General features: G+C 39.6%; 1 protein-coding gene across 1 annotated transcript; it reads left to right on the top strand.

The window, feature by feature from the left end:
- Nucleotides 1–653: 653 nt before the first annotated feature.
- Nucleotides 654–27,042, top strand: MBTPS1 (membrane bound transcription factor peptidase, site 1). Its single transcript, XM_075101706.1, has 22 exons — nucleotides 654–1,146; nucleotides 2,343–2,600; nucleotides 3,034–3,237; nucleotides 3,614–3,724; nucleotides 5,002–5,111; nucleotides 5,489–5,605; nucleotides 6,612–6,679; nucleotides 7,386–7,488; nucleotides 8,254–8,405; nucleotides 9,389–9,550; nucleotides 10,130–10,274; nucleotides 12,145–12,333; nucleotides 12,923–13,095; nucleotides 14,095–14,210; nucleotides 16,401–16,557; nucleotides 17,434–17,558; nucleotides 18,562–18,639; nucleotides 21,044–21,184; nucleotides 23,570–23,701; nucleotides 24,226–24,352; nucleotides 25,038–25,168; nucleotides 26,212–27,042. Exons 1-22 carry the CDS (start codon nucleotides 960–962, stop codon nucleotides 26,406–26,408), a joined length of 3,183 nt encoding a protein of 1,060 aa, XP_074957807.1. The 5' UTR covers nucleotides 654–959; the 3' UTR covers nucleotides 26,409–27,042.
- Nucleotides 27,043–27,060: the final 18 nt, after the last annotated feature.

The raw sequence follows: 27,060 nt of genomic DNA, 5'->3' as shown, positions 1-27,060 counted from the left end.
ACCTTGGAATGTAAAGGGACTTCCCCTCCATGAGGAAAGCACTTTAAACACCTTCCTTTACCTTCATGTTATTGCATCTGTAATCCCGGCCCCTATTTTCTCAGGTGCCCATGTTGTAGTAACTCACATTCCACCTCAAGAATATTCGAAAGACTTTTTTAGAACTGATTTTCTCTTACAAGCACAGGGACTGAAAGTTTGCTTCCTGTAGTATCTGTTCTCCTTACCAGCAGTTGGCATAGAGTTTGAATTTGATTCTCCTTGTGTAGAATGATGTATCATAGTAGAATTTCTATTTGCCACATTTCTGACTGGAAAAAAGCCACTATGCTTTTTTAAGTGTCTGTGAACACTTTTTATCGTGTTTATTTTTCGTGCATTACTTTTTCATTGTCCTGGGCCTGGTGTGTTGTTCTCTTTGCTGCCTTACACAAAGGATGATAGAGTTTGGTTGTCACTGTTGCTTGTTCTATTGTCAGGTTGATGCCTGAGACTTGAGTGTTTGTGAAAAATTACTAAATGAAACACATGAACAACTTTTTCTGTATTATTTCTAACACTAACTGCCAAAGGTATCTATTTTCTGTGATTTTCAGGCTATACACTTGCACAAATGTGAATCTAATTATTTTCTCTGTTGCTCTGCCTTACAGGTTGGCTTGCAATCAGCTTTGCTAATTCTTCTAGGGAGTTAACTTTGCCATCAGAAATGGAGCACAGCTCACCTCAGCTACCACATCCTGAGTGACCGAATCCTTTAATACAAAATGGAGAAGAAGCGTAGAAAGAAATGAGCCTGTTTATAAGGCTTTACCTCAAAAGACCATGAAATCTCTGCTTACTTTGGACAAAGCTTTAAGAATATTCAGTTGATCAGCACAGTGAAAGCAACATTTACTGAAACAAAAATGAACTAGTTTATAAAGAAAATTGTGATTTGAATATATGGAATTTTTGGAATGAAACCATTTTCTTCTTTGACCATGAAGTTTGCAAACATCTGGTTTGTTCTGGTTGTTATATTACTCTGTGGCAAAAAACACTTCGGTACCAGACTGGGGAATTCCTCTCATGAGGCTCACATATGTCCTGGATGTTCTCGCCTTACTTTGAAAGTGGAATTCACTTCGACGGTCGTGGAGCACGGTAATAGAGAGTTAGTCACTTAAAAAAAAATTATCCCTGTGAAGTTCAAGCATACATTACTGATTTGTGGTGTTTGTGCAATTGTAACATTCAGGGAGTTTCTGTAGAAGCATATTGTCTGCTAAATTTTCTGTATTCAAGGAGAAACAGATTTTTTCAAAGGTTCTTGGTTTAACTGGAGGCAAGATTCAAAGACAAGAGAAGGAAGAGAGGGGGAAAATAAAAAGGGAGTTAAAAGTGAAAATGGAGTGTGAAGGCTTAGGTGGGCAAGTGTGGTCACTTTGGTGTGTTTAGTAGCTGTTTGTTTCAACCTGGCTGGTGTATGGTTGATGCTCTTTTATAAAATGTAACGACAAGTGGGCCTTGAAGGGGTGAGAAAGGCAAAGAAATCTCTGTGGGTTTGTTCAAGAAAAAGTTTGGAAGTGATAACACATGCATGGAAAAATTGCAAAAATAATTTTGAAGGGAGCAGGTGAAAGGCAAAGTGAGGCAGATATCACTGTTGAGATGGCAAAGGACAGCAATAGGACACCTTGACCCTGTGTCCACTTACTGCCTCAGATACCTGTAATGTTCCCACAGTGAAGCTGTGTGTGCGCCTGGGTGCTTACAGGCAGGATATCTGTAGCGTCATTGGTGTGTGTGGTTAGCCAAAGTCTTACTGTGATGAATGTGGTGTATGCTGAGGCTGATGTCCACTCACAAATCACTAATCCAGGTTGAGGACTGGACTGTTGGGACCATCTTTGTTCTTTGTGCATGTCATACTTGGTGTCAGTAATTTGCACTAGAGCTCAATACCGTATAGAGGCTAAATGTCTTTAAATCATACATGTCAAGAAGCATATTGAATTGGCATGTCAAGCAGTTGTTCGTACTGCTAGATGTAACAATAAGTCTGTTACCTCTCCCCTGCTCCCCCCACATTGTTTTACCTTTCCACGATATTTACAATTCTACCTTCCTTTCAAAGGTTTTCATAATATTTTGCAGATTTCCTGATGGGGGAAAAAAAAAACAACCAACAACATGTAGTGCAGAAATAAATTTCAGATTTCTAAAAGCAACATAGTAGTGCCTCAAATTGTGGTTATTTGTTCTGGATAAAGAAAAAAGAAATATTTGGGCCTTTGTGATGTGAATGCATGAGTGAGCTGCTTAAACATCAGTTCTGATAAGTTGTGCTCTTGTTCCAGAGTATATTGTGGCTTTTAATGGATACTTCACAGCTAAAGCTAGAAGTAAATTTATTTCAAGTGCACTAAAAAGTAGTGATATTGAGAACTGGAGGATTGTACCTCGCAACAACCCAGCCAGTGACTATCCTAGTGATTTTGAAGTTATTCAGATCAATGAGAAACAGAAAGATGGGGTACTGACACTGGAAGATCATCCAAACATCAAGCGTGTAACACCGCAGCGGAAGGTCTTCCGATCGCTCAAATATTCAGAGTGTAAGTAATTTTCTGTGTGGTTGCATGAAATCTGCTTTGGAAAAGCCTCCTCAGCCTTGTTTCAGACTGAACTGATGTTCAGCATTACACAAATGAGGAGTACACTACAGTTTTTATTTCATTTACAGAAACCAGTTCTTTTGCTTATAAAATTATCAGGGTCTTGTCAACCCTTTGCAAAGTGTGGCAGTGATTCCAGCCACAACGCAGAATCGTTTCTTTTGCAGCAGTCAGTTAGCAGAGACTATGGACCACTATATCCCTAGTAGATAAGATGGAAGCTTTTACTGATTTTGATCAGAGAAAATGGATACTCACTTGTCTAAACTTTTTGTTGTAACAATATGATTTATGTGTGTATTTGCATAAAAACTGAATCTTTTGTGGTTTTCCTCATGCTGTATTTTGTTTTCTTCATCCTCATTCTGTGTAGCTGATCTAATGTTGCACTGCAATGAAACCAGATGGACTCAAAAATGGCAGTCATCTCGTCCCTTGAGAAGAGCAAGTCTTTCTTTAGGTTCTGGCTTCTGGCATGCAACAGGTCGACACTCAAGCAGGCGTTTGCTGAGAGCTATCCCACGCCAAGTCGCTCAGACCTTGCAGGCAGACGTCCTCTGGCAGATGGGTTACACAGGTATGCTTTTGTCTGTAGGCTTAGAACAATTACCTTCTTTAAAAAAGCAAGTGAAGTGTAAGGAAAGCCTAATTGGCTGCTATGTGTTAATCTCTCATTGGGTGCCAGTTCCGGAAAGATTGAGAAATACTGTGTTTTGCGATGCATTGTATGCTTATAGAGTGTTCTTTTGTGTATGTGTGTACTGTACTTAAGAGAAATTGGTCATATTTATGATCTGTGGTTGAATTTCTGAATTGGAATATGTTTTCTTTAGGATCTATAACTTACTGAGCTTGTAAATTGTATGCTATGTTAAACATAAAAGTTTTCTTCGACTTGACAAAATAAATTTGCTATGAGCTGAATCAGAAAAAGTGATGCTTCTCTATTTTAGGTGCTGGTGTAAGAGTAGCAGTGTTTGACACTGGTCTGAGTGAGAAGCATCCACATTTCAAAAACGTAAAGGAAAGAACAAACTGGACTAACGAGAGAACCTTGGATGATGGTGAGTTACTGTGCAGAATTGTCCAACTATTCCTGATGTGTTCTGTTTTCCATTGTAAAACTGCTGGTGCTGCTGTGGTGCTAACATCTGTTGAAACTCTGTATCTTGCGATTAAAGCTTAATTTTTCAGTGTCCTGAGCACTTTGTACTTGTACCTAATTTAACAGAGAGTACTAAAATTCCAGGAGGGTGTTGTGTAAGTCTCCTTTGAATCATATGTGGCATTTCATCATAGGTTTTGAAAAACGTCAGGGTAAGAAGACATTATGCAGGCGTAAGTACATTGTCAAAGTAGGTGGAGGTGAGAGCAAACCCCACAAAACTGTTTCTTTCCTATTCCTTTTTATGTATTCTGCTGTTTCACAGTGCATACATATTTCCATACTTATGAGAGAACACTTCCCTACTTTAGTGTGCAGACCTAAACTAATCAGGCTTTTCCTGTAAGCTTTTTCTAATCTATATAGTTTTCATCAACACTGTACTGGCTCATGCCCATCAACATTCCAAATAATTTTTTATTTTCTGCAATATGTTCCTTTTTCATATGTTGAACCTAATGTGCCCTGACCGTATGCTTTCACAGATTATTAACTTCTTAAGGTCTGGGTCAGTGAGTCAGCTGGCAAATTAATCCCTTTAGAGTTCAAGGTATATGGATACCTTGCTCAGTCTTGTGTGCACCTGTAACATATGTAGTATTTCTTTACATTGCAGCACCTGCTTTTGTAGTACTTTTTATTAGTTCTGTGCCCAGATGGTTACTGGACAGGCAGATTTGGAGTACAGAAATAAAATGCAGGTGGTCCCATAAAGCAAAAGCTAAACTATTTTTTGAGAAGAGGAAGACAAAATGTGTTGTCTCGTTTTTCATTCTTAACACACACAGTTATTGCAGAGTCAGGATAAAAATATTCTGAGAAGTTTACGTAAAAATACGTTGGCCGTGCGACTTGTGTTATTTCAAAATAACCTTTTTATCTCGTGGTTGCTTTGTGTGGCTCTTGATTTTATTGGTAGCAATCAGGAGTGGGTAGATTGGAGAGTGTATCACTGGAGTTTCATCAGCTACACAGTGCTGGAAATTCTGGCCCCACTGAGCCCAGTAGCAAAATATGATTCAAGAAGACTGGGACTGAACCCAGTGTTCGTGGTTTGTTGTAAAGTCTGTGAGATTGATGTGATTTTTGGTATGGGCAGTGTTTAACAGTACCAGTCCTTGACAATGAAATGGCTTGTTTCTAACAGCTTATTTTGTTTCCTTCTCCCTGTGACAGGTTTAGGCCATGGGACTTTTGTAGCAGGAGTGATAGCCAGCATGAGAGAATGCCAGGGATTCGCTCCAAATGCAGAACTGCATATTTTTAGAGTGTTCACCAATAATCAGGTAGCTATTTTACATGTGTTTCAGTTTCTACCTTTCCAGATTAATGCTGTATTAATGCTTTCCTTTGGGAATATTGCAGGTACTTGCAAACATTGACATATTTTCTTTAAGTGACAAGGATACCTCTTTATATTTAGAAGAGAGATACTACAAGATGTGTTATGGTTTCTGAAAAATACACCAGATTTGGAAGTAATCTGTGGAAGTCTGATCTGTATAGTGTTGGGGTAATCACTTGAGTGTACTGACCACTAGAAATACTAGGAAGGCACTGTCACTTTTGTGCTTTATTTTGGTGTTTCCCTGTCTGAAGTCTGTATTGTCAAGGAGTCTCTGGATTTTGTGATGATAGCTTTTTCCCCCTCTTTCTTATATAGGTCTCGTATACCTCCTGGTTTCTGGATGCCTTTAATTATGCAATTTTAAAGAAGATAGATGTATTGAATCTAAGTATTGGTGGGCCAGACTTTATGGATCATCCGTTTGTTGACAAGGTTAGTATGAGGAAACGATTGTGGTGTTTATATCCCTCACACAAATGCTGGACTTGCAGAGCTACTTGTTTGCAACAGCTGCTGACAGGTTCTGGTGCTGCTAACAGTTTCGGTGGAATGTCATTGACATGAGAGAAATTTTGTACAGTGTACAGGCTTTTAGGAATATATTTAAGGAATGGATTAAAAAACCCCAAACACAACCCAAATATTCACAAAGCTGTGGAAACATGCCCTTACACAAAATACTGTATGTACAACTAGGAAGTGTGACTCCCAAGCAGGCATTAAAGTGGGCTTTTAAGATAAAATAGAAGAAGCTTAACTGAAATCCACATTTGTTTTTTTTTAAATCTCTTCACGTTAATTTATTTTGTGGTAAAAATATGGACAGTGTGAATTTAGCAGCAAATTGTATAAGAAAAAATAGGTAAAATGTACAGGTAGTTGATTAATCTATGTGATAAGAGGTTTGTTTCAGGGTAAGACGGAATTAGGTTTTTGTCTTTGTAAATGTCTTGGTTCCCTGAATTGTTGATTTGTCCTTCAAAAGCACTGAGTTAATTTACATTTTAAAAAAGAATAAAATCTTTCATTGTAAAGGGTAATTAAGAGATTTGAGGCATAAAAATTCTTTTTTTATTATAACTTGCATTGAAATTTAGTTTGGCAGTGACTTCACTACTCTTCCCAGAGTATTAGTGGAGGGAATTCAGAATAACTTAACTTTGGCATCTGGAGTGCTTTGTTACATACAGGAGTTTTTCCTTTGGCATAACCTAAATACCTAGTATCAGCAGTATTGCTGTTTAGGCAGGGTTATTGGTCACATAATCTTAAAGTTTGGAGCTTAATATTGAATATGATAGATGTATTTTATCTGTCTCGGTACGAAAGAGTGGTTGGACTAATCGCTCACTTATGTAAGGCCCCATGGAGTGTATGTTTGTTAGAAAAGTCTCTTTTTCGGTGTCAGAGACTTATTGTAAATGTTAATTTTTTGTAGGTATGGGAACTGACAGCTAACAATGTCATAATGGTCTCTGCTATTGGCAATGATGGCCCCTTGTATGGGTAAGTTGCCAGGACCTCTTCAAAGAAAAGCAAATACTTTGTTACTGTATGTTTTTGGAAGTAGTTGTGCGTGGTCAGGAAGTTTTCCCTCCTTTTTTCTGTAATCTGTTTATAGAAAGTGACTCAAGTTAAATCTAGCCACTGTCTTTATCACTTGCTGAAGTAGTATAGCAATTTGTGAAGTACTGAGCTAAATATTTTTCACTGAAACAGTGGAGAGTCAGTAAAAGAAGAATGACTACTTCCAGCTGACTTTACTTGTTAGTGTGAGCAGACATCTTTGGGTACTGATCTTGGGCTTAAGGAACATAGAAGGGTTCAAGCCAGAACAATTTGTGGTATTTTTCTAAAATAAATGCCTAAAAATAGGTTTGGTTTTGTCTTCAAGATACTTGGCTTGGTAGTTATTGAGTTAGTTACTGTGTTACTAACTCCCTGAAAAGCTGCTCTTGCTTTTAAAGTATAACTGTATCAGGTAGGACCAAACTTTGTTTCTGTGGCGGTTAAAAGGAGCGTCTGATGAAAATCTGATGTCAGCATGACCGCTACCAGGATAAACTTATGACTGTGTCGTCTTTTCAGTTGGGTTTTGGTGGTTTTGGGTTGTGGTGTGGTTTGTTGGTTTTTTTTTGGGTGTGGGGTTTTTTTTGTGTGGTTTTTTTTTTTTCTTTTTTTGTTTGTCTGCCCATCTCCCAACTTGTTCCAGGACTCTCAATAACCCTGCTGATCAGATGGATGTCATTGGAGTAGGTGGCATTGACTTTGAAGATAACATAGCTCGCTTTTCATCTAGGGGAATGACCACTTGGGTAAGATACTTTGACTATGTCCAGCCACATTTGCAGACAAGATAAGGGCCTTGGAAAGGGAGCCTTTTTTGAAGGGGTAATCCTGTGCAGATGGTATGTGTTGAGTAACTAGTGAGAAAAGATTTAATCAAAGATCTGAATAGTTAAAGATTGTAAGTCTTTAAGCAAGAAGCTTAATGTTCTTTACAGGGTTTCTCATCATTAGTCTTGACCACTGTTGACATTCTTGATGTATTTGTAAAATGCCCTGTACGTTTTGATTTATGGTTAGGACTTGCCAATGTGGTTAAATATGCAAAAATGAAGGCCTCCTCTTGTCCTTCCTTTAGTTTAAAAATCCCAGGATTTTCAGATGCTACAAGTAACATTGCGCTTACATGCCTGTTGAACTGAGGCAATAGGTACTGCACACATGATTTCAGATGAGATCATTTGCGTTCTTGATTAAGGGGAGTATTACATGTTTTGGTTTGTGCTGCACCTCTTTCGTTAGCCAGTTAGCAGTGTGCTTATCATTTTGTCAGTAGTTTCATGCTGAGCATAGATACTAGAGTAATCGGTAGTAATGTTGATGATGAAACACTGAGAACTTGTCACAAACAGCTCAAGTCTGTTAGGTGTTACTTGCTGTTCTGTGGTGTGGCATGTTAGCTAATTTAGTTGATAATTTTACTTCTGAATCACCCACAGTTAGTTTAAATACCCAAGTGAAGCAACCAGTGCTCATTATGCATTAGGGCATTAAACCATCTGTTTTCTTCACAGGAGTTGCCTGGAGGTTATGGTAGAGTGAAGCCTGATATTGTTACTTATGGCTCTGGAGTGAGAGGTTCTGGTATGAAAGGTGGATGCCGCTCTCTTTCTGGCACAAGTGTAGCATCTCCTGTGGTGGCAGGTGCTGTTACTTTGTTAGTAAGGTAAGTCTTAAATAAGAATGTCTAAAAAGATACTGATGCAGGAGTTTCATAGAAGGCCCATAAAGGAACCCACCAAATAAAACTAAGTTGTGTTCAGATGTAGGAAAACCAACTCAGAGGCTAAAATCCAGCTTCTTCTGCCTGAGACATTACCTTGTCTGGCTAGCTCTAAATTTCGTGGGAAAAACTTGAACTGTTTTGAATAATAGGTACATCTTTGAAAATATAACTAGAGAGAACAGTACTATGAAGTAATTTTGTCACATTTTTAAATCACTTTGAATTGCTGAGCTTCTGTCAACTGTGTTGCAGAAGAGCAGCTGTTCAAAGTAGGCACCTGTAGCAGATAGTTACCTAAGTACTTGTAAAATTATAGGATTTAGGGTTTTATGGCTATTATCTGGTTGTGTTGAGTCATCTGTTGCACGCTGAAGAACTTGAAAGGAAGGTAGGATTTGCAAGTCTGTACTTTGTGTTTGTCATTGCTACTACATAAGTATGAGAGGAACCTTTATTTGAAAAACCCTTATGTCAAAAATTCAGTGTCATCGTCATATTTCCTCCACAAAATGGCATGTTTTTCTTTGAACAACAAAGCTCTTTTTCCCCTCCCAAAAGAGTCATGTTGTGAAAGATACCAGCAAGTTTCCAGTTACAGAGGCTTTGATTTTTTGGAATCTTGTATTTAGCATATAAAGGTAATGCCCTGATTGTAATGACTTCTGGTTGTGGAAGCCAATGTAAGGAGGAAAAAATAATGTAATATTAGTTTTTAAGAGAAATATATCAGAAAATTGTCACTCTTTTTCAGCTGTTCCGGTGACAAATCAAGTAATAATAGACAAATATGAATTGTAGATGTTGCTCACAGCAACCTGATTTTTTGACTGCATTTTCTTTAAATCAAATGACTGTTAAGGCAAAAAGGTAAACAGGACTAGCTAGAAACTGGAATACAGGCTACCTAATGTTTCCTATTTCAGCACAGTTCAGAAGCGTGAAATGGTGAATCCAGCAAGTATGAAGCAGGCACTTATTGCATCAGCGCGTAGACTTCCTGGAGTCAACATGTTTGAACAGGGACATGGCAAGTTGGATCTTCTGAGAGCTTATCAGATCCTCAACAGCTATAAACCCCAGGCCAGGTCAATTTTAATCCTTAATTAATCAATGATACACTATAATATCTCTATTTCTTTTCAGAGAGCAGATGATGCATGCGTAACTCAGTTGAACGATCTGTGCTTACGCAACAAAGAGAACTTGCACAGATCTTGTGTAATCCTGGAGCTTGAATTTTGACAAGAGAATAGATGTAAAGTAAATGTATTTTCTGCCTAAGTTATAGCAGTGTAGGGGATAAAGTGTCTGTGAGAGCTAAATTTACTTTCCCTTCTAGCCTCAGATGTTATGAATAACGTAATTTAGAACACAATGGACAAGTACTCAAATTTTAACTTTCCAGAATAAGAACGTTCTCATTGTGCTAAGAAGTTTCTCCTTTTCTCTTTTTTTTTTTTTTTGTGAAAATCTTTTCACAAAACTTAAAATATTAAAAAATTAGAGGGGGAGGGAAGATGATTTGGGAAGCGAGGTGAGAGCTTGGTAGAGTAACTATGACTAGTGTGTTTTATCTAACTTTTTTGTACTTATGTATGCACATTCTTCTGTTGTTGATTTTTAAATTTTTTAAATTTAATTTTACTGTCTTCATCCTCCTGTAGTTTGAGTCCAAGCTATATTGACTTGACGGAATGTCCCTACATGTGGCCCTATTGCTCTCAGCCCATATATTATGGAGGGATGCCAACAATTGTTAATGTTACTATCCTTAATGGTATGGGAGTCACTGGGAGAATTGTAGACAAGGTAAGACTTAATGTTGTTCTAAGTCCTGACTATTAGTGTTGCTAAAAGCTGCCCAGAAAAGACATGAATTTCATACAACAGATCACATTTCTTACGGCTGGGAGCAAGAAATGCAAAATGTTCAGTTTTAAAGGTTTAAAAGTTAGTAAGATTTGTCAACATGAGCTGCCTACAAGTTTTCAAGCAATGCATTGATTTCAGGGACGGGTAGCATTTTATCTTTGTAAAATCAGTTTGGATTGACAGGTACTTAGATTTCTTCATATTTTTTGATAGCATTTAAAATCTTCTGGATATACATTCTTCATCTTTTTTTTTTTTTTTTTTTTTCAGTCTGGAGCATAAGCAATTTCAGTAAAGGATCCTGACATTATAAGTCATGCCTCTTCCGTGGGTCAAAATGACCCAAATGTATTAACTTACCAACGTCTGCTGCAAAACCTGTTCTTCTACACCAGTGATATTTAGCATATTGGTTGACTAGGGAGTTTTTTAACTCCCTAGTCTTTTTCCCCCACCCTCCATTAAGCTTTAAGTTTAAGTGTAGAACGGATTTGGGAATTGATACAAGTTACATAAGGCACCTATCACAAAACTCTAGCAAATGTAAATGAGCTTAATTTCAAGATTTTAGTGTGAATCCTGAGGTCTGTTTTAGGTTTAAGCTTATATTAAAGGGTATTGAAGCTCTTACCCAATAGCATTAACTTATGTTAATACTCAGACACAGCTGACATAATTTGCCTGCATCTGTTACAGTGACAGCTGTCTTTCTTACTGAAAGGATATTTTGTGTTCTTTCCAATTAATTTCAATTCCAAAATGTTAAAACAAATGCACTAGCATGCTGTTCCAATAGCTTCTTCAAGAGTCCTGCTGGTGGACGGCCTGTGGTTTGATCATTAAGGCTGTCTCACAGAATCACAGGTTGGAAGGGACCTTGGGTATCATCTAGTCCAACCTTTCTAGGAAGAGCGCAGTCTAGACAAGATGGCCCAGCTCCCTGTCCAGATTACTCTTGAAGGTGTCCAACGTGGCCGAGTCAACCACTTCCCTGGGGAGATTATTCCAATGGTTGACTGTCCTCACTGTGAAAAATTCCTCCCTGGTGTCCAATCAGAATCTCCCCAAGAGCGACTTGTGTCCATTCCCCCTTGTCCTCTCCATGTGACTCCGTGTAAAAAGGGAGTCTCCATCTTCTTTGTAGCTACCCCTTAAGTATTGGTACATGGAGATGAGATCCCCTTGAAGCCTCCTTTTCTCAAGGCTGAACAAACCCAGTTCTCCCAGCCTACCCTCATATGGCAGGCTTCCCAGTCCTTTGATCATCTTGGTGGCCCTTCTCTGGACCCCTTCCAGCCTGTCCACATCCGTTTTGTACAGCGGGGACCAGAACTGTACACAGTACTCCAGGTGTGGCCTGACAAGCGCTGAGTAGAGCGGGATAATGACTTCTTTCTCTCTGCTGGTGATGCCCTTTTTGATGCAACCCAGCATCCTGTCCGCAGCAGCACACTGTTAGCTCATGTTGAGCTTCCTGTCCACCAGGACCCCCAGGTCCCTTTCCACAGAGCTGCTCTCCAGCCAGGTGCATCCCAGTCTGTGCTGCACTCCCAGATTATGTTTTCCCAGGTGCAAGATCCTACACTTTTCCTTGCTGAACTTCATAAGGTTCTTGCTGGCCCACATTTAGGTTAATTCACTGGTATGACACCAAACTTTCGAGCTTTGTGGACATCTTCTGATGTGACATAATGTTTGGAAAAGCTAAGATTTGTTATTTCTGCGTGTGTGGGAAGAAGGCGACGTGTGCAAAAGTTAGTGACTGAAAATACTGTTATACCAATGTCGCGTATTCTTCATTTCACAGCCAGACTGGCAACCCTATCTCCCCCAAAATGGGGATAATATTGAAGTGGCTTTCTCCTATTCCCCTGTGTTGTGGCCTTGGTCCGGATACTTAGCAATTTCTATCTCTGTAGCGAAGAAAGCAGCATCTTGGGAAGGCATTGCTCAAGGTCATGTTATGATCACAGTATCATCCCCTGCAGAAAATGAAGTAAGTTCTATATATTTTGGGTTTTCTGTGTTAATAATCATTAAAACTGCTCCTGATATACAAATACGTTCTTTGAAGGGGTTGCTCTGGTCCTGTCATTTGAAGCATAAGTTAGATTGGGATCAGGAAATTGAAGGGTACAAATAATGATCTTTATAGTTGAGAGCAGGATTAACCTGCAAATTGGATATGCTTTAGAATCAGAAAATCTCTTTGAGACCGACTTCATAATTTCATTTATAGTGAATTCTAAGTAATGAGTTTTGAAAAAGAGATTACTTAAATGTATTTCTTCTAGAACCATGCTTAATTGTTCCTGAAAAGGTTTTAAGGTTTTGAATGATTGAACCAAATCACAGTTGTAACATATGTTAAGTGTTTTACATTCTGAACATAAATATAAACTGTTCACTGCAGAAAAAATAATATGGTGACTTAAGGCAAAAGTCATGTCTCTGTCTTCAGAGCTGGTACTGGTGACTAAAGTAGATTTGATACCTCCATTTTTTTGGTTTTTTACAATCCACAGTTAACTGGGGAATGTTCCTCTGGGGAAAAGGATTTCACTGTAGTTTGTTCTGTCCTTCAGTCTAAGAGTGGTGCAGAGCAGACTTCAACGGTGAAGCTTCCAATAAAAGTGAAGATTATTCCTACTCCACCTCGTAGTAAGCGAGTCCTTTGGGATCAATATCATAATCTCCGTTATCCACCAGGATACTTCCCCAGGGATAATTTGAGGATGAAGAATGATCCGTTAGATTGGTATTTATCTCAGGTTCTATTACATCAATATTTCCTGATTGTGCGTTAATGATATGGGATAACTTCACTGAATGCCAGAGAGTTCTGGCCTTTTTCAGTGTGGCATGGGATTATCTTTTCTAAGAAATCCATGAAAAGCACTTGAACTCTGCATGCTTTTGGTGCAGGATTTTTTTGTGCTCTATGGTTTTATTCATGTGAAATGAAAAGCTTTTAAAATGCACATTTAATACACTGCGATTTTTGTTTGGCTTTCAAAGTGTAGCATTTTTGTGCCCTAATTTTTCCCAGGAAGCTAATGGGGGGGCACTTTATTAACTGCTTTAGCATTCGCTTGTCAAAAATACATGAGAAATTGGAAAGACTGAATCCTAAAGAGGAAACCCCTTGTCTGTTGAGGGAGGCTGTCTTTGAAGCAGGGCAAGGTTCAGCTGACCTGTTGTCTTTCATAGATGGAGGGGAAACCATCCATCGTAAGAATCATGCAACTGTGTAAAAATGAGGATTAATTGGGTCGGTGACCAAGACATAGGCTTCTGGAAAGCTACTTGGAGCATGCAGATATGGCAAATGGACAGGAACTCTTTGAGTTTCAGCCATTATTTACAGGCGGTCCTGTGTGCTTCTTCCAGTTAGTAGCTGGAATTACTTACTGGCTCTTTTGCAAGGAGGAAGTCCTGTGAAGAGCATCTGGTTTTAATGCAGCAGTGTTTCTCTGTGGTGTGATACAAACATGCAGAATTGGGCTTTGTAAGGAATATGCTCAGTCTCTAGCTTTGACTATATTACTAACTCTTCTCTGTAGCACTTGAAACCAGTGTTATTTGTGAAGAATTCTGCAGACAGAAGATGGTGCATGGAAAACTACAGGTTATCGTTTGCAAAAAAAAAATGGACCTTTTAGAAAGGAAACTAGGAAATAATCTGTAATTAGAGGATTTAAATCAAATTTCTGCATGCCAGATTTAAATATCTTCAACATTTCTCCCTTTTCCTAAGGAATGGTGACCATATTCACACAAACTTCAGGGACATGTACCAGCATCTGAGGAGCATGGGGTACTTTGTTGAGGTTCTTGGTTCCCCGTTTACATGTTTTGATGCAAGTCAGTATGGTAAGCATGAGTGAATTGTCTTGTTTTCCATGCTGTTATCTGCCTGGTTTTTGGAAGATGGAAAATGTTGTGGGGGTGCAAAGAAAAGTCCTCGTGGTAGTAGAAAAATATTATAACAGTGGGTGTATTTATTATTTATATGCTGATATTTAGTTGTGTAAAGTGTCACTGCAGAAGCTTGCTTGGGAGTCTAGTAGAATTAGTGCAGCTTTCTATCCTTATGAAAAAATGAAGAGGGAAAGCCCACCTCTGAGTGGGTTAAAAGCTATTCTGTATTCATCCCACAAAGGCAGAACTGTATTTGTCAAAAGATTTTGGACACAGTCAAAATGAAGCATGATGTGAATAGCAGACTGAAACGAAAAGTGTCCATTCTGGGTTGGCTTTTTTGCCTCAGCAGTGGCATTTTAAAACAATGGTCTTTGTGGGTAGATAAAAGAGTGAGGAAAGTATTCCATTCAACCATATGCAATAGCAAAGCAGTATGTGTCTTCTTTCTTCTGTGTTTATCGGGAAGGAAATTTGATAGATTTGCCAGGCAGGGGACAAACGAAGCTGTCCATGCTCCTTTCTGCTCCAGTATGCCCCTCTGTTTAACCATGACATGCTCCAACAAGACCCCCTTCTCTTTTGGGCTGTGATGTTCTTCAGTGGACTCTAAAGCAAGGGTGCATTCTCCTGACAATGTTCTAGTTCTAGAAATGTTGGCAGTAATAATCTTTTGTTTATCTTGATTCTTCAGTAAATATCACACCATTGCTTTTTGAGTTCAGTGGATGTGCAAATGGTAGCTCTTAAAGTGACAAAATAGTTTCTTTTCTGAGACTGCTGGTTTTATAGCTGATAGAGAGCAGTATTAGGGTAATTCTCTCTCCTCAGGTTCACCATCATTTTGTCAGAGAAATGCATGGAAAGCCTGAACCAGTTTTTTCCTACACAGTATCCCGAAGTAGTAGTTCAGGGTGTTTACTGTATGTTGCACTAAGTGGAGAAGAGGATTAGGTACACTTGATTTTTCACCACTTTTAGTAGTCCCCCTGTGATAACAGGAGTCAACAGCTTTCAGGTGTTGCCTGTGTAGCAGCCACGTTGGTGATGGTATGAGCCCAGTCCTATATTGTACCTCATTTGATTAGTATTTTGTTGGGCTTGCAAAATTTCCTCAATTGGAAGAACTGAGGGGTGGAAAATGCAGTGATCTGTGGTCCGTTTGCCAGTTTTCCCTAGTTTGTATTGTCGGCAAACTTGGTGAGGGTGCACTCTGTCCCATTGTTCAAGCCATTAGCATGGTTTCTATAGGATCTTTATCAGAAGACTTTCCAAACACAGACTTCCCGGATTTGTAGAATTAGCCTGGTTGTAAGGGACCATGAGACATGGGGTCAGTATCAGTGGTTGATCACATTCCTCCAGGATATCATCCTGTCAAAATTTGCATTGTCTCTGAGGATTGAAGTTCCACCACCTCTCTGGGCAATTAGAAATTGAAGAAGCAAAATGGTTTGTTATTTAGGAGCAGTGTAAAAGCATAAACATCTTTTCAGGAAATAGTATATTTTTCTGGTGGTATTTTTCAGTGACGCAGAGAAGGTTGTGCTTGCTTGTTCACGGGAGTGGGAGAGGGTTATATGAAAGTGGCAATGGTACTTTAGTCAGGTCTACTAAAATTCAGCTGTAGTTTTCAAGGTCTGAATTGAACCAAGTTTCAGAATAATTGTTTTCTACCTGGCTGCAAATCTGCAGTAGTGAGTAGAGTACCTTGTAGAATTGGAGATTAGGGTGCATCTGCATTAGCACTTCGGTTTGGATCACTGGTGAATCTCTTGATTGTCCTCTGCTGCCACAGTTTGGCTTGGTTCATGGAGCATTTGGGTGAGACCAAACTGCAAAATACACACCTGGCATATGCAGGCATCCAGTTTGTGAGACCATACAAGCATGAGTCCTAAGTAACACCCTTAAAAAGCATACTGTGGTGCCACACTAATTTCTGGATGCATTTGTAAACTGAATTGTCTTTTATTTCCCATCCTTAAATGTGACTTCTTTAGGTGAGCTGTTAGAGCAGGACACATGGACCGGATATTGTGCAAAGTGTGTGCTTCTGTTGACTTTTGCACGGGTTGTGTGAATAGCAGTAACATTACAGTGAACAGCCCAGTGAACTCTTGTTTTTGATTTTACATACAGGGACTTTGCTGATGGTGGACAGTGAGGAAGAATATTTTCCTGAAGAGATTACCAAGCTGAGGAGGGATATTGATAATGGACTTTCACTTATAGTGTTTAGTGACTGGTACAACACATCTGTGATGAGAAAAGTCAAGTTTTATGATGAAAACACAAGGTATTGTTTTGTGTCAGTTCTTTGGGATACAACATGCCATAGAATTGACATTTTATGCACATATTACCCTAAAAATCCCAAATGTGGTAGGTGTTTAGGTTTTACCCTAAAAATCCCAAGTGTGGTAGCACTTGCATGCTACCTGTTAGAAGGGGAGTACCTGAAGAGCACAACTCATTTTAAGCTGCAGCTTAAGGAGAATAGCTTACTATATTATCATGATTGCAAAGCCCTCCTTGGTAATGTAATCTTTTAAAGCCCAGAAAAACATTTACAATGAAAAGAAGTAAGAAAGAACAAAGAAAAATGGGTATGTTTTCGCTTTTGAGGAGCAGAATAGAAACAAAATGTTGCAAATAGAATTGCCAGGTTGTGCATCCATTACTGAAATTGTTCCAGCGGTGTTGTATAAAGAGAAAATATGCTAATATCACCAGTGGTGAGAGAAACCCTCGTAATTACTGTAGTTGTCAGCCTGTTCTGTATTACTGTTGAGCTAGAAAGATCTGTTCTGCAGTTTGTGAGCAAGTAACATTTTGGTTCGTTAGAAAAAGAAGTGCATGACGTAACCATTGTTTTTGCCTCATCTTAGCCAAACAAAGAGCGTAAGCCTGAATTTCTTTCTAGCAAATTGTAGTTTTCCATGGAACTGGAATACACTGAGAACTTTACATTAGTATTACTTAACTTTTGCTCAAAAACATGGTGTCAGAGAGACAGCTGCTCGCATACTACTGGAGTTAAATAAGACATAGTTCATTATTTAAGTGACTTTTTCAAAGTCTGCGTGCAGGAAGACACATGACTTTCCATTATACAAACTCTAGGAGTATATTCTGTATACTAATAAACTGTGTTACACTGTGATTTTTGTAGACAATGGTGGATGCCTGATACTGGAGGTGCTAATATACCAGCTCTCAATGATCTGCTTTCTGTTTGGAACATGGCCTTTAGTGATGGGCTGTATGAAGGCGATTTTACCATGGCAAATCATGAAAGTGAGTACTGGAGTCCATTGCCTACACATGCTGCAGTGTGTTGTTTGGAAGACAGTTTTCTGTAGAATGAGATTAAGTGAGAGTCAAGAGAACCACGGAAATTTGGTGAAGAGAGTCTTGTAAGCATGCTTGTATGATTACTTCCTTCGTAGACTCATTATGCGGGCTGAAAATCTTTCAGATACAATGTCCTCAGTTTCAGCTTGCATTCTGGGTGCGATACTTTGAAGAGTATTGCTGGGGTGTGTTTGCATTTGTCTACACTATAATTAATTATCTGCCAAGATAAAGGCTTTGGTTTTAATTTTGCAATTATGTGGAAACTGGAAATTCCAGGGGAAGAAAATTTATGGGGACTTTTTCCTTCAAAAACGCCAATTTAGACATCACAACATCCTGAGATGTTTTGTAAATTCCTGTTCTTGTAGTCTTTTGAATTGTTCCCCCTGAAATGAATATGATTGGCTTCAAGTTCAGACTTTGTGGTTGGGCCACAGGTCTGTGACCTTACTGTTCTCAGACTTTCTAGGTCTAGCCAGTCTTTTTATCTGACCAAATAGCTTGAAAACACCAAGTATTGTTTCCAAATCTCTGTCTTCAAGTGGGTTCATTTGGAATGTGTATGTGAAAGGAGAAGGCACCAATGCCAATATCTCTGTATGCTCACCTGCATTGATTGAAGGAGACAGGTTATCTGTAGTACAAATAATGACTGTTAGTGTGAAATGCGACATATCTCATGGGATTTGATTAAGCTTTTTAGTTTAAAAAAGATAATGTCAGTCTCCTAAATGGAAAGGTTTGAAACCAGTATGTAAAAGTGAACCTGTGAAAGCTGTGCTTAGAAACTCCTTCTCTGTGAATTTGCGTATTGGTCAAAATATGCAAATTCAGAGCAATGTTTTTGTGAATGTTTTCTTCTGCGCTCATTTTAACAGCTTTCTGAAATATGGTGGGAAGGTGTCATTTTTAGTCTAAACTGCAATTCTGTAATGTTTTTCAGTGAATTATGCATCAGGGTGCAGTATTGCAAAGTTTCCAGAAGATGGCATTGTCATTGCACAGACCTTTAAGGATCAAGGTATGCGCTTCCTTGTCTTTTTTCTGTCTTAAGCAGAACTTTGGAGTTGGTGCACAAAGTTAAAGTCTCAAGGTGTAAAAACAATGACTTTACAGGGTAGATATTTTTTCATTTTTGCCCAGAACATGTAGCTGGATGCCTAACAGGCAGCTGCAGTATCACTCTGTATACAGTTTTTGTATAGTACAGGAATATCCAAGTGTATATATGCAGTCTTTTGTGTTTGCTGTATGTAAACACATCTGCATGTATGAGTGTAGTGCATCTTTGGAGGGGAGGGGATTGTGTCATGATTGTGTTACTTGTTCATGTTTCTCACAAATCTCAAGTGCTATTGAAATATATCCCGTAATCATTACCAAATTTGGTGTGAGTGTTGTGGTAGCTGTGGTGATCGAAGGATATAAGAAAAATTTTGGTAGACAAAATGTCACCTGCTAGACTCTCATAAGGGAAAATTTTAGGCACACAAGAAGCCTGTGCTCTCAGACTTGAGTGATATGTTCTCTGTGCCTATCCATTCTCTTTAGTTTTATCATAATACCTCTTCATTTGTGAGGTGGTAATTCAGAACTGTGACTGCAGCAGGCTATTAAAAAAAAGTAAGTCACTATTTTTCTGAGCCTTTAGGAAATGCTGTGTAGGACTAAATGACCAGAACTGTTAGCATGTTGTGGGTCAGGTTTGTATATATGGCTGCAGAGGGCCTGAGTGTGTGAGCAGAAGCGTGTGCACAGGTTCTAATATAACTCAGCAGCTGCCAGGGAAGATCAGCAAGTTCGTTGTATTTTTTGCTTACGATATGCAGTAGACGTTATTACCTAGCAAAGAAATTTTCTGGAGCAGTAAAGAGCTCATCTGTGTGAACCTTTTGGAGGAAAGACAATATCCCTGGAATGCTGTATACTGATGACTTAGGTATTTCCGTATGTGAGAGAGAGGGGTGGACAGTGTGTCAATTTCACAAGTAGCCTGCTAGACCTGCTTTTTCTGTTGAATCCTTTCCATTGCAGTTCACAAAACAAGAGAGCTCTGTTTTGCTTCTGCTGTCTAGAGACAGTGTCTCAAGTAAGAGAGACTAAATACTTAGCTTTAGAAATTTGTCTTACTTTGTTTTTTGAATGTGTTAGAGGCAGGAAACTTTTAACCTAAAAACAGCTTTCTACACTTCATTTAAGCTCCTTCATGAACTGGGGTGTTTTCCCTCCAGCTGTTTGTTAGAGCTTCCAGTTCACAGGAGACAAAATAGATGGATTGGTAAGATACAAATGGCAGGTTTATAGCCCTGTGGGTTTTGCTGCGTGTACCCATTCATAGTGGGAAGGTTCCTGTGCTTTTTTCATCTTTTCTGTTCATTGATTATCTCAGTTATAATTGTAAATATCTCACAGACGTGTCTTTTTAGGTTGCCAGTTTATTATTCGGATACTTGCAGGGCTGTGGGAGGCAGGCCTTCAAATGATACTCCTTCAAAAATTACTCTTCACAGTATAGCTACAAGTGTTTCAGAAAAGGCTGAGAAGCAGCTCTATGAACCGTGGCAGGGCTGGATGTACTGAAAACTGTCTCTGCCTGCCAGTTCAAAGAACAACTGGGGTGAGGAGGCAGTGAAATTTGCCAAAGGTTAAAGTCAGGGGGTAAAGGTGGGAAAACTTATGTGAGTTGGTTTGGGTTTTTTTTTTTTTCGACTTAGGTATCCTTACTAAACAATGCTTTTCTTTGTTCCGGAAATGAAAGCTAAACAGACAAAGTGCAAGGGTAACTAGTAACTGCGGAGTTGCAGAGAGATGCAAACCCAGCAATCTTTAAAATGGGCTTCCCCTGAATGGCTGCTTTAAAGGTGTTCAGTCTTGCAGCTTTGTCTTGCAGCTGCTGCTCAGAGAGACAAATTTTGTATTTCATGGAGTGTCTCTATCTGTTTTGTTAGTTCCCTAGTAGATTTTCTTGTGTGAGTAGGTAGGCGTGGCAGCAAAATAAGTCGGCGAAGAGCAATGTGCAGTGAATGCTGATTTCTAAGTTACTGTGTCCTATAGAATTCTGCAGAAGAACTAAAACAACATAGTTATCTGTAAGGCAGAATGTTTTGGTTTTATACCTGTTGCTGAAAATACAAGGATTTTTCATTGAAGCATGTTGAAGATAATCCAGGTTATGAGGTCTTTTTCTGCTTCTCCACCAAAGAAACACACACATTAATATCAGTAGGAAACCTCACAATGAGGGTCTTGGAGCAGTTCTATTTTTATCATAACATCATGGGGTTTTTGAAAACATTTTGCATAAACGTGTGACGTGAAGACTGATGTAGCTGCATTTATAAGTTTGCAACATAGGCTGTGTTGACTTAAGGTAAATTTATGTTGATGCTTTACAGGCTATGAAATTTATTTGTGCTTTGCTTTAGGTCTTGAAGTTTTAAAACAGGAGACTGCTGTAATTGAAAATGTCCCTATTTTGGGACTTTACCAAGTTCCTTCTGAAGGTGGTGGCAGAATTGTTTTGTATGGCGACTCCAATTGCTTGGATGACAGCCATCGACAGAAAGGTGCGTAAGCTCTGACATGCAGGAAGAGTTATTGTCTTAAGCTGACAACTGTCCTATGGGGTTTTGACAGCTCCCATCAGAAGTAGCTGTTTACTAGGGAATATCTAAATATTCCTAACTGGGGATTAATCCAATTCTGCAGAGCTCTACTGAAAAGGCTGTAAGCTGCAGTTACAACAAGAAAGCACCCCACATTAAGTAGCCCTCTGATAGATGGGAGCGTTTCCCCCTGCCCTTGCCTGTTCCACAAGCTCCAGGGGCTGTTTCTTTTCTTTTTTTTTTTTTTTTGGTGGGGGGGTGGGGTGGGGGGGGGGTGATGGTGATGGTGGGTGGAATGGGGGGGTTGGTTGGTGGTTCTTGGTTTCTTTGTGGTGGTTTTTGTTTGTTTGTTTGTTTCCAGAAGGCACTAACAGTTATACATGCTTTATTTGAAGTTACAAAGAGGCCATTAAGCGATCCTTTCGCTTTTTCCCCAGTTGCATCTTCAGAATGTTTGTGTAGTGTGATGGATTTAATCTTTTGAGTTTTCTCATCAGCATGCCTTGTTCCCTTTAAAGTGTTTCTTGTGAGGATTTATGGTAACATTCGATGTTTCAGTTGTGCATCATTATTTTCCTGTTGTTCTACTTTGACACAAACCAGCTGGTGTAAATATGTCAGAAAGTAGGAGTTTCTGTTCGGGTTTTCAGTGTGTTTGCTTGCAACTCTAGATAGCAAGTCTGTGAGTTATATATGTGTGTGTGGTTTCTGTGACTCCCAGAGAAGCTGTTCTCTCTGCCTGCACACTGTGGTCAGTCCTTATAAAACTGTTCTAGCACTCTGTATGATCTGACTTTTAAAATTAAGAGATTGATTGGGTTTCTCCTGACATGTAAAGCGCAGGTTGGTAGATCTGTGGCTTGAGAGGCCAAAGGTATGAGGTCTTTTTCTGCATTCCCATTGAATGTGATGTTCAACTTGAATTTTCCTTTTGTGGTGAAAGTACATTTATGATCTTTTTAAGCTTTTGTCACCAGCATTTTAAAATATTTGGTTAATTAATCCATCCCTTGCCTAATTTATTTAAGTTTAAAGGAACTTACTGCCTAGGGAGCTCTCTGTCTTTAACTCATTTCTTTTTCCCAAACATTTTCTTTGAAGGTTCTCTGGTTTCTCCTTATCTGTCTCTGGGTAGCTTCTAGTGAGTTGCTGTATGTGTTTGCTGTATGTTATTGAAAGTATGTAGCATAAGAGAAGATACGTAGCTTTAAATTAAGTAATAGAAGACGTTGCTTTGTCTTCCCTAATGCTTTTAAATTCAGTGTGAAGTGAGAAAAAGTGGAAGGTGCTAAAGAAATCCTTTAAAATTAGCTTTTAAGTTGTGAACTAGAAGCTATATCTCCTGTAGAGACATTGGTGGCTTTAACTGAGGTAAATTCCTAACATTTGTGAATATAAATCCTTAAAATCTGATTGACCTCTTCAAAAATCAAAGGTGAGGGTTTAAGGGACACTGGGATTATAAAGGTTAATTCCCATTCCCAGCCAACTGTTCCTGGGGGGAGAAGGTCTGAGAAAAGTAATTTGCTATGTGGTGGAAATAGCTGATAAAGCATTGTCCTACTGCTGCAAATAAAAGTTTTAGAGATTTGTGGTGTTAACTAGCTGGACTGCTTGCTTGTTAGGGGTAGCCCTGGATTAAGGCAGTAGTAATTCAGGAGAGAATCAAATAGAGGGTTCATAATGCTGTTGAAGTGCAAAGGAAAACTGTGATAGAGTATATTGTGGCATTGGTTCCCAGCCTGGTGTGTACCATAGCTACTGTAGGTACTGCTTTTCCTGTAGCTGGGATGTAGCCAGAACCTTTCCCCTTCCTTGTTTGTTTTGTTTTTTTAAGCTTGGGAAAGCAAATGAGTCATAGCTCTCCACTGAACGCACTACTGTGTTTTTATTTTTCTTTGCAAGGTATTTATTTTGTGCTTTCAAAAAATAGTTGGTTCTTTGTTTCCGTCTTAGAAATGATACCAGAAACTCTGAGTTTCTTGTGTTTCCACACTGAAAAACCTCGGTAGTTTTTCAGGGACTTGGATGGCTTTGCCCAACCTGGAATTCCCATATTTGAGACCTGTTGTTTTGTGTCCTACTCACCAAAAGAGCCTGATTTGGTACTGAAAAGAAGAAGATATTTTAAGACTGAACAGATTATTTTTGTATATTGGGGAGGAGGGTCTGGAAGTTGCATCTTTCTGAAATTGTGCCTAGAACTTCAAAAGGAGAATAACAAGAGCCAGGAAAAATGATTGTACTTCTAAATGTCGTTATATCCTTCTTAACAGAAAGATAAGCCATTTGAAATGGGACATAATGCATATTTTGTTTTGGGGCATGGGGTGATGAAATCCACAGATTGCTTTTGGCTCCTGGATTCCCTCCTGCAATACACTTCTTATGGGGTGATGCCGCCAAGTCTCAGCCATTCCGAAAACAGACAGCAGCCGCCATCGGGAGCTGGCTACTCTCTCCCCGAGCGGATGGAAGGTGAGAGCCTTAACTACCAAGTAGAGCCCACAACTGAGGGAGTGTCAGGGTGGAATTTAGGAAGACCTAGGCAGACCCCGTGAGTTATGTGCTAGTAAGATTAGGTTGATGTGAGGTCTACAATGTTCTCTTGTTTTACTAGAAGAAAGCACTTACTGTAGGGGTTTTCTTTAGTTGAATCACAGCTATATAATGTCAAATGTTCTGTTCATAGAGTAGGAAGTTTGAGATACACAGTTCTGCTAGGGATTATTCTAGTTACTAGCTACAGAGCGTATGTAAAGCGTTCAGTCTTGTCTCATGTGCTGCCAGCAAAACTTGGATTACATACCATTACCAGGGCACAGTCCTACTGTTTTGTAAGGTACCCTTTGGTTAATTCTAACTGATATTTAGCTGCAAGTCATCATTACTGTAAAAAGCTCCTGGTTTTACAGCAGCTCTGTTTAGCTGGAGGCAAATGTTGGTAACTGCTATCCTACCAGTCTTTTGGTAACCCAGTCTGTCTCTGCTGCGAGCTGCAGGTAACCATTTGCATCGATACTCAAAGGTGCTCGAGGCTCACTTGGGAGACCCTAAACCCCGGTCTCTTCCTGCTTGTCCTCACCTGTCCTGGGCCAAACCACAGCCTTTGAATGAAACTGCCCCCAGGTTAGTATACGTCTTTCTTACAGTTATACAAGAAGTCTCACTTTTGAGTTCAGCTGAAAAACTATTTGTTCCATCTGCTTTTGAAAGGGACAGCTGGAATGCCTTTCCTAGAGAAGCAACAGATGGCAAAGAGGAAATAATGATTCAGGCCTCATCAGTGAATAACTCTGACTCACCTTATAGCTACACTATGAAACTGAGTGATTTTAAAAATAGCTTCACAAGTCAGTTCACTGCTGTGACTGAGTGATCCCAACTTGGAGTGAACGGTCTTGCTTAAATCTATTGTCAGTGCATGCCTTTGAAATTGTTTTCTGAAGCAGCTTCGTGGACAGCTCGCCTAACTCTGCCTTCTGGTGTATTGTTTGTCAGTCACTCAGAGGCAAATGCATCGGCATACAGATGCATCGTACTTCTCTGCTGAGCTGCTAATGATAACTTCTGGTAGTCTGCATGCAAGAAAGTTGTTAGTAAATAGTTGCTGATCTAAGCATGGCCCTGTGATGTCTGAATTTAACTTTGGAGGCCTGCAAACTGCAGAACCTAAAGAGTGGATCAGAGTATCATTTGGGTCCAAACTAGTGAGTTATTTGTAGGTTCAAACTGTCACTTTCTCTATACATTTCTACAAAATCCCTTGCATTACTGAAGTAAGTGGGCAGACACCTCTCTAAATTTCTTCTAGCAACCTTTGGAAACATCAAAAGTTACTGTCAATTGACCTTGATAAAGTGGCTCTGCCCAGTTTTCGACAGAACAGACCCCAAGTGAGACCGTTGTCCCCTGGAGAAAGTGGAGCATGGGACATTCCTGGAGGTAAATATTGACAAGTTTCAAAGTTGCTGTTTTGCTTTGCTTTTTGTATAAGCTTTGGGTGGGGGGAAGGCCCAAACATGGTGCAGTCAGAAGAGAGGCCTCGTGTTTATTTTCAGTTGTGAAAAACATGCAAATAATAGTATGGCTGTGTTGTAAAAAGGCTGACTAATGAAGCCTGAGAGAAATATTCTTGCATATGAATGGTTTATTCAAAAGAAAGCACGTGTGACATACTGGGAAGAAGATTCTGGCAGGTGCTTTTTGGGTGGTCAAGGTTTGTTTTGGTGCTATTCAGACTGCCAAGTGTCAGCAGCAGTCCCTGTCCTTGGGAGATCTGGCTAAATACCTCCTGCTAGTTAAAATTTCTTGTGTGAGTGCACAGATGCAGAAGCAGAGTCGAGAAGAGTTTGTCTGAATGGTGCTTTGGGCAACGTGTTACACTAACAAATGACATAGAGCACTTGAAACAGCATTCAGTCTAATGGCAGCGTGCTCTCCTGTGCAAGCTTGGCACTGCAGGCCCAGCTGGAAGTAGTTTGAAAGCCTCGTGTGTGCTCTTTTCCCATGCTGAGCTGCTAGTCCAGAAGATGCCTGTAAAAAGGAAGGGTCTGGTTCTATAGCTCATCCTCACCGTGTGTGTACACAATCTCTGGAGCAAGCACAAAATTAATTTCCTTGTGGCATCAGGATTTGGTGTGATTTATAAATATTACTTAGTGGTAAAATTACGGTCAAGTGTTTGCGTCTCTTGTCTAATGCAGAACAGAAGATTGTTGTTGCAGGGGAAATCTGGGTTATACTTTCATGTGCCCAACTAGGTCAAGGTGGAAATGCTGGTGCTTTACTGTAAAGTTAGCATCCTGTCTTAGCTCATCAGTCTGAAGTTGTTAATCTTCCTGTCTGAAATGTAATCTGATTAATAGCTGTTTCATCTTCAAACAAGAATTACTATCAGATTGTTTTGGTGTAGGTAGCGTTGACACTGCAAAGACATCGTAGCTCCTGTGGTCATTAGTTGCTTCCAACACCCTTTGCCTTTCTAGGTATAATGCCAGGCCGGTACAACCAGGACGTAGGACAGACTATTCCGGTCTTTGCTTTTCTTGGTGCCATGGTGGTTCTGGCATTCTTTGTGGTGCAGATCAACAAAGCGAAGAGCAGGCCAAAGAGACGGAAACCACGAGTGAAACGACCACAGCTTATGCAACAGATTCATCCACCAAAGACGCCTTCTGTGTGAAAGCTCTCGCTTGCCAAAGACGACCTCCTTTTACCGGTTGCTTTCCTGGGCGATTGTTGTTCCCAGTGAAGGTGCAGCGAATGCAGCACTGATCATACTATAACTCACAGCTGACATCATCTCACAGTCTTTGGTTTCTGGAGAGGAGGGATAAAAAAGGACCTCAGTTGATCATCTGTACATAAAACTGCAGCTTTAAGCAGCCAAAGCCACCAAAGACTTGAATACTGTTCAAATGGCTGCTTAATCACTACATATCCCAAGAGGGGGGAAAATGGACCTTTTTTTTAAGCTGACCAAACTAAAATTTATTTGTTTAGAGGCTATTTTCTATATTTATTGTTGGGGGAGGGTGGGGGGAAAAGTCACTTTAAGGACCTCTGCTAAGGAAAAACAAGTGCATTTTTTTTTTGATGGAATGCAATTTTCTAGAAGGGTATTATGCTGAAGAGTATAATGTACATCATTAAAGGAGGGAGGGGCGGAGACACCAGTGCAAATCGGTGAGACATACTCCTGCAGTTTATTTTTATAAAGCCAACTACCATAATGTTTTGTAATTCTTGGTCATGATTTCACCGTTGTTGGTGAAGCAGATTTTCAATAAATACGTTACCTATATGAAGCTAAAACAGTGCGCTGTGTGCTAGGC

The sequence above is a fragment of the Phalacrocorax aristotelis genome, chromosome 8 (genome assembly GCF_949628215.1).
Source record: "Phalacrocorax aristotelis chromosome 8, bGulAri2.1, whole genome shotgun sequence".
In the NCBI taxonomy this organism is placed as follows: domain Eukaryota; kingdom Metazoa; phylum Chordata; class Aves; order Suliformes; family Phalacrocoracidae; genus Phalacrocorax; species Phalacrocorax aristotelis.
The sequence above is the reverse complement of the archived record's forward strand: the minus strand, read 5'-3'. Positions and strand labels throughout refer to the sequence as shown.

What these genes read in the sequence shown, in the direction of transcription:
- MBTPS1 (XM_075101706.1), top strand. Translation starts at nt 960, where the DNA reads ATGAAACCATTTTCTTCTTTGACCATGAAGTTTGCAAACATCTGGTTT. An exon ending in AAGAATGATCCGTTAGATTG is followed by an intron (nt 13,096 to 14,094) that starts GTATTTATCTCA and finishes CCTTTTCCTAAG; the next exon opens with GAATGGTGACCATATTCACA. An exon ending in TTTTATGATGAAAACACAAG is followed by an intron (nt 16,558 to 17,433) that starts GTATTGTTTTGT and finishes TGATTTTTGTAG; the next exon opens with ACAATGGTGGATGCCTGATA.